A 6998-nucleotide genomic window follows, 5' to 3' on the forward strand; every position below is an offset into this window, starting at 1 on the left:
GAGAGGCTCCGCTCCTCACTGCCACAGGGAGTGTCCAAAGTTTAGTGGAGAAGGTGGCCAGCGTAGTGATGGACCCTAGTTCCTTCTTCCTTCTGTTTCGATTTTTTTTTTTTTTTTTTTTTTTGGTTTTGATTTTTTTTTTGGACAGGGTCCCACTCAGTAGCTCTGGCTGGCCTGGAACTATGTAGACCAGGCTAGCCTCCAACTAAGAGATCCTCCTGCTTCTGCCTCCCAACAACTGGGATTAAAAGGCGTGTGCCACAGTGTCCAACAGAACTCTGGCTGTCTGGGCTCTAGCCGGGTCCTCCTGTCTTTGTAACTTTAGGAAGTTATCGAGTCCTTGAGTACTGGTAGGAGTGATACTATGGTAGACAGCCACTGTTCATCTCTAAACAACATCCAGTCCTGCCCCAGCTGCTCAAGTTTTCTTCTTCAGGACCCTCAGTATTAGGGGTGGAGCAGAATGCTACTCCAGCTGGCCAATCACGTGCTTGCTAGAGAGCAACTTGCATGAGGCTTCCCGGGAGGAATTCTGGTGGAGTTCATGCTTGCCTCTCCATCCTGTGAGCTCTCACTTTAGCCTGCTCCCCATCGGATAAATTCCCTTTGGAAGTCAATTTCAAGAGACTATCTTATCTTCATACACAGGCATGTGGGTGCTTTCGGGGGCCAGAAGACTGTGTGAGATTCCTGGAGCTGGGGTCATACGCAGCTGGGAGCAGACACGTGTGGATGCTGGGAACCCAACCCTGGCCCTCTGGAAGGTCAGCAAGCACTCACAACCACTGGGCCATCTCTCTGGCCCCTGAAGATAATTTTTTACAGCTCCGCAAAACAAAGCCTCACCTGCCCCCAAACAGCCTTGCAGCTGTTGTAGGGATGAAGTGAGACCAAGTGTGTGAAGCGCCTAGCAGAGTCCCAGCAGGGCTGGCAGGGAGGGGTGGTCCCTGCCCTATGTGCTGACACCCAGGGGCAGGGCACAGTCCCGGCTTGTGTCCCACTGAGACGTCTTTCCCCAAGAGACAAAAGGACAACATGAGGGAGGGAAGTCCAGGCTATGATATGCTCATTTATCCCAAATGTCTTTTATTGAAACAGAATGAGAGAGCGAGGAAGAGCTGAGGTCTGGGAAGATGTCTTTGGGCACAGGATGGAGCCCAGACCTACTGGTTCTAGTGTGATGCTCCGCCCACCCCGTACTGATTGTTGCTGACAACGTGAACGTAAAGCAGCGGGGGAGGAGATGGGGTTGGGGACTGGCCCTCTGCTCAAGACGGCTGGAGTGAGGTGCCTTTGAGCCTTCCGTGTGGGGTGGCCTTGCCTTCCTGTCTACCTTGCTAGGGCCCTTGGTCACCTTCCTGTATGGCCAGCCTCCCACCAGGGCGCTCAGAGGCTGTTTAGAGGGCAGGGTTGGGGGTGGCTAGCAGCGGGACATGGTCACAGCGGTTGGGTGGGGGCTGTCGCAGTAGGGAAGGCCGGCGACACAGTTCCCCATCCCGGAGTACCTCTGGCAGAAGCTTGCGCTTGGTCTCTGGCAGCAGCATAATGCTGAGGATGCAGAGGAGGGCACAGGCCGCCAGGACCACATGCTGCAGGAAGGCTCCATGGCCCATGTGGAGGCGCTGAGCTGGACAACTCAGACCCCCAAGCGCCCCAAGGGCCATGATGAGGCCCAGGCCACGGCCCCTGAGGAACACGGAGAAGGCGCTGCGCCTAGAGCTATGGGCCTCACCCCAGCTCCCGCCCAACAGCTTCTGTTTGTCACCCTTCATCCCTCAGCCCAAGGCCTCAAGGTCTGGCTGTCCGTCCCTTACCCCCTTCCCCTGGCAGCACCCCCCCCCCCCTCACCGGACAGTGGTTGGGATGACTTCTGCAGCAAGGAGGGTACTGAGGATGGCGGAAGCTTGGGAGGAGAAGAGTCCCAGGACAGAGAAAGTGGTGATGGCAGCATCGTTCAGATCTGGGGGACCAAAAGGGATGATATGAATGGAGGCGGGGAGCACACACCCAGCCTAGTCTCTGACGTCCTCCTCCTGGCTCTCAAACCCTCTGGCCCACGCTGTCTGTGTTCTGGGCCTTCAGTTACAGAATGGAGGGATACATTTGCACAGCTGGACAGTGGTCTGGGGAAGGTCTGAGTCCACGTTAGACGTAGGGGCCAAAGCCTTCCTGAGACACCTCTGTTGGGGTTCCCTGGCTGTGGGATTCCCACAACGTGGAGAAGCAGAAGATACTCACAATCCCACAGGCCCAGCAGGACCAGGGAGGCAATGCCCGTGAGAGTCATTGAGAGAAGCAGGATACCCCGGCGGCCAAAGCGGTCCACGGTGACCCCCAGGAAGACACAGGCCAGGGCCGCTGTGCCACTGGCCAGCAGAGAACACAAGTAGAAGTCTGACGGGCTCCCTCCTCCTCCCACGGGCTGATAGCAGTGGCGAATGGCATGGGCGATGAAGCTGTGCAACAGGTCCAAACAGAGAGCAGCGTCTGAACCCCCCAGCCACAGCTTCCCACAGCCTCATCCTCTGCAGGGGTTCCAGAGGCTTTCCCCACCCAACCAGCCCCTATCCCAGCTACTGGCCTGGCCCTCAGCTCAGACAGCCAGGCTCACTTGGTGAAGCCCAGGATAAGCAGATTCTTCCAGATGTTCCGGTAGTTGAGGAGAGACGCGATGGAAAAGGTGGATGTTGCAGGGAGAGGGCAGGTATTCTCCAGTTCTTTAGGAAAAAAAGAGAGGAGCAATTAGAAACGGCTGAGACCCCAGAACCCTCCCCCATGCCGCAGTGGAGTGGTGGTGGTAGTGGTGGTGGGGGTCACAATTACAGCCATGCAAAGGTCATCAGGTGTAGGGACCCCTTGCTTCTTACCCTGTAAGGCTTCCTGGGCCTCTTCTCCCAGCATCTGCCCATGGGGCCGGTTTCGCTCAGCCAGGATCCTCAGCACAGACTGAGCCTCCTCAATCTGCCGCTTCACGATCAGCCACCGGGCGGACTCCAGAAACAGACCGGGCCAGCTACGGGCAGGTGGTAGAGTACACAGTAAATAAAGCCTTCTTTCTCTGGACCCAGGGATGGGACACTACCACCTCTGAGGAACTGGGCAGTTGGCGGGGGCTAAGGACTAGGCTGGAGGTAAAGACGGGAAGAGGCAGGCCACAGATGAAGGGTAATACTGACCCATAGAACAGGAAGAGGATGCAAGGGGCGGTGATCATTCGCTGCAGGAATCGCCAGTCCTTAGAGACAAGGGCCAGGCCCAGGAACAGGAAGTGCCCTCCCACCCCTACCAACTCCCCTGCCAGGGCCACCCGAAGCCTCTGGGTTGGGTCGCACAGCTCCAGGCCTGGACACACAGCAGGGATGAAGGGAGGAGAGGCCAGGGAATCAGGAGGTGTGAGAGACAAGAGGAGAGAGGGAGGGATGGAGGAAAGGACAGAAAGCTAGGTCAGGCCCTCAGCAGAGGCTGCAGCCATCACCTCCCACAGACTGACCTCTGGGTGACAAGGAGGAGGAACCTACACCCATCTATCTCTTCAAACCCAGCTGGGGCTCCAGGATCGGAGCCGTCCGGGTGCTCAGCATCCCTAGTTTACAGGTCCTTTCACATTGTCCTATTCGACCTTCATAGTGACCTTTGTCCAAGGTCAAATGAGCTTCTTAGGATTTCATTTGGGGTGGGGTTTGAGACAAGGTCTCACAACGTAGCCCAGGCCACACTCGAACTCGCGACCTTTATGCTGCAGCCTCTCGAGTACTGGAATTACATGTATGTTGCCATACGTGGCCAATATTTCGCTTTTAAAATGGGGCTCTATTCTCTGACAGAAGGAGAGTCAGGTGAGGTCTTTAGAGGTCATGGCATGTGGGAAGAAGCGGGACCCTTGACTGGGCTCTTTAAAAAGAGGATTCTGGACAGCTGAAATTTGGGACCTAGGGGCAGCGAAAATGGCCGGGAAAAACAGAAAGGTGCCATGGGACCCAAGGCAGAGGTCTCTGGCAGGGTGCCACTTACGCATCAGGTAGACGCCAAGGTCAACGCCAGCCAGCAGGAAGCCCAGGAGGAATCGAAGAGCCATAATGCCTGTGGAGGAGCCTGCCGCAGCTCCTCCCACCCCACAGGGGCCCACAAGCCCCAAGGTCAGCAGCACGATTCCACGGCGGCCAAACCTGGAAAGTAGAGAGGAGTTCTGGCCACCCAGACTCCCGGATGGAGGAGGTACCGGGTGGGTCCTAGCTGCCTACTTCAATACTGGTGCGAGGATGAGGTTCAGGGAGCCAGCGTCGTACTGGAGCCAGAAAGGATGGCAGGGTGTGTGTGGTGGCGCACACCTTTAACCCCAGCCCTTGGGAGGCAGAGGCAAGTGGATCTCTGTGATTTTGGGGCCAGCCTCAGGGGTTCCAGGACAGTCAAGACTACTACACAGACAGACCCTGTCTTAAATTGAAAGAAAAAAGAAAAAAAAAGAAAGGAAGAAAAGATGGCAGGGGATCAGGATGGGGGCTATGTATACATGATGTCTGACTACTGGGCAATGGGTGCAGCTATGGTTTCATGGGAAGGGGACAAATGACTCTTGGGGACAGGGCGATATATCAGTCAGAGATGAGGGCTTTAACCATGGATATGAGATCAACCCCGAAGGTTGGGACCTTCATCCTTGTTGGCAGAGGTAATAAGTAGAGTTTGTCTTGTTCAGTGAGAGGCGAAGGAGGTCATCGATCTAAGAAGAGCTCCTGATCTGTGTGGTAACCACCGTCCAACTGTACATGCGAAGAGTTGCTTATTCATTAATGATGCTACAGCTGTTGTCCTCTGGGGATGAGGCCACTGCTTCATAAAGTTGGGGCTTGGGTCTCATTACACATATGGGTAGGCAGTGGTATGGGCCATTGGTCAGGACATGGAGCTACTGATTCAGGGAATGGGTCTACTAATCCATGGGGTCAGAATAATTATTTTTGGAGACTGGAGAATTGATCTCTAGTGATAGAACAATTGAAGGTCTTAGTGTAGTGTGTGTGTTGGGCGGGGTGCCAGCAGTCCAAATAGATTAATCCATGAAAACAGATACTAAGGATAGGGAGATGAGCTACTGGTAACTGGTACTGGTCACTGACCCCAAGCAAGGACAGGGCTACTGATCTTTAAGAGCTGAGTTACTCACTGTTCAGAGATGAGTGATGGTCTATGGGAGACCAAGACAGGGTCAGTGGTCCTTGGTAGGAGGGAAGCATTGATACCTTAGAATAAGGCAATTAACATGATAGGTAAGGGCTATTTTTCATCAGGATGAGCTGACTTGATTAATGTGGCTCAGGCCTCTGACTTCAGACTAAATTATCCATCATTAGGAATGAGGCCATTATTCCGTAGGAATATGGCTACTGGCATGTGGAAATCCAGCTACTGATGCTTGGAGATAAGCTACTCCTCTGTGGGTGTAGGATCATTGGCTCACTGGCACATGTGATAATTACCCAGGGAGGATGGCTATTGGTTTTAAGGAAACTGATCATTAATGCCTTTGGACCATTAGTCACTTAGGCAGGGGTATAGATCACAGATCGGTGGTCCTTGTTTTCAGACGCAGAGAAGAGAGGGATTTGGATCTATCCAGAGTTCCTGGTTAGCCAGATGAACTGTTGCTCTTTGGAGATGACACCACTGACTCATGGAAATGTGGGTTTTGGTCCAAGATGATCTGAAAGCTCTGGCCAGCCATGAAGACAGGACTGTCGGTCTGTGAGGCTCTCCTGGGAGTCAGTGATCCCACTGAGCAGAGAGAGGCTCTCTTGGAGTCAGTGATCCACAGAGCAGAGGCACTGGGTGGCAGGCATGAAGTATGAGTTACCTCCGAGAGTTCCTTATGGAGATGGCTAGTAACCGTAGGGGATGGGCCACTGGTCACAGATGGGGGTCATCCGTTTGCAAAGTTGAATTATTGATCGATGGGAATGGGGCTGTTGATATTTAGGAATTAACATTAAGCTTTAGGAACTTGGCCACTGAGATGAGCTAACAGTCTGGGTAGGCTATTAGCCAGTGGAGATGAATCTGTCAATCCATGAAGACGGAAAGAAAGGTGGCTGGGATGATACGGGCAAAGGGGAGGTGGACCATGAAACGTGGAGACAAGGTTTTGGTTGAGGAAGTGATGTTTAACTTTGCAGATGAGGCCACTGACTTATGGATATGGATCTCCGGGTCAATGGGGATAGATAGGGTAAGAGGTCACAAACATGAGGTCATTTCCTTGTGTGGACGCGGGTATGGAAGGTGTATTTCTTGATGGGGGAAAGAAACTGAAGCTGAGATAGACCGTTAAACACAGGAGCCCAGAGGAGACTGCAGAATCCAGTCAACGGAACCAAGCTTGTCCTCTTGCAAACCCAGCTGCTTGGGCTAGCGCTGCCAGCACCCCCTCCTTTCTATCAGCCCTGCCCCCACCAAAGTCCTCACCTGTCCGTGGGGTAACCGAGGAACAGGTAGCCGGAGGCAAAGCCCAAGATGAAGAGGATCTGCTCCAGGATCACCTGCCAGCCCAGGTCACACACCAGATCCCACTGGGGGGGACACGAGAGAGGTGCAGCCGCATCAGGCCGGGCCCTCGCTGCCCTGGTCCGCTGCCACTCCAGATCCCGCCCGGCTGCCTCACCTGACCGATGGCATTGGTGGTGAGCACTGGGAGCCCGTTATAGTCCCAGTCCTTCAGGCAGTGGTTAAAGTCCGGCGGGGCAAAGCCACTACACGAAGGGTCGGTACTGGTGAGGACTCGGCTGGCGGCGCTGGCTGCTAGGGCCGCTCCGGCGGCGACGCTGACGCCGCTGGCGTTGGGGGGCTGCTCCCAGCCCGTAGCGTTGGGGGGCAAGGCGCCGTAGTGGCAGTGCAGCGGGGGCGCCAGCGTGAAGATGGGGTCTGAGGCCATGCCCAGCGCCACGAAGAGCACGGGCAGGCAGCAGAGGCCGAGCTGCAGCTGCTGGCCGCCACCCAGCGCCCCC

At 54.9% G+C, this 6998-nt stretch overlaps 1 protein-coding gene across 1 annotated transcript; it reads right to left on the reverse strand.

Annotated features, from left to right (window-relative positions):
• Nucleotides 1-1061: 1061 nt before the first annotated feature.
• On the reverse strand, nt 1062-6925 carry Slc22a17 (solute carrier family 22 member 17). The gene is made up of 9 exons (XM_016006998.3): nt 6656-6925; nt 6460-6563; nt 4012-4166; nt 3177-3342; nt 2868-3013; nt 2612-2717; nt 2239-2456; nt 1849-1960; nt 1062-1686 (listed from the first exon to the last, which is right to left on the reverse strand). The coding sequence occupies exons 1-9, from the start codon at nt 6923-6925 to the stop codon at nt 1398-1400; spliced, it is 1566 nt and encodes a 521-aa protein (XP_015862484.1). The 3' UTR covers nt 1062-1397.
• Nucleotides 6926-6998: the final 73 nt, after the last annotated feature.

Source organism: Peromyscus maniculatus, chromosome 9 (assembly GCF_049852395.1).
Source record: "Peromyscus maniculatus bairdii isolate BWxNUB_F1_BW_parent chromosome 9, HU_Pman_BW_mat_3.1, whole genome shotgun sequence".
Taxonomy (NCBI): domain Eukaryota; kingdom Metazoa; phylum Chordata; class Mammalia; order Rodentia; family Cricetidae; genus Peromyscus; species Peromyscus maniculatus.

Excerpts from the sequence above, each read along its gene's own strand:
- Slc22a17 (XM_016006998.3), bottom strand. The coding sequence starts at position 6,925 with ATGGCCTCAGACCCCATCTTCACGCTGGCGCCCCCGCTGCACTGCCAC. Across the intron at positions 4,167-6,459 it reads CTCGGTTACCCCACGGACAG|GTTTGGCCGCCGTGGAATCG; the intron begins GTGAGGACTTTG and ends TCTACTTTCCAG. Across the intron at positions 3,014-3,176 it reads ATCCTCTTCCTGTTCTATGG|CTGGCCCGGTCTGTTTCTGG; the intron begins GTCAGTATTACC and ends ACCTGCCCGTAG.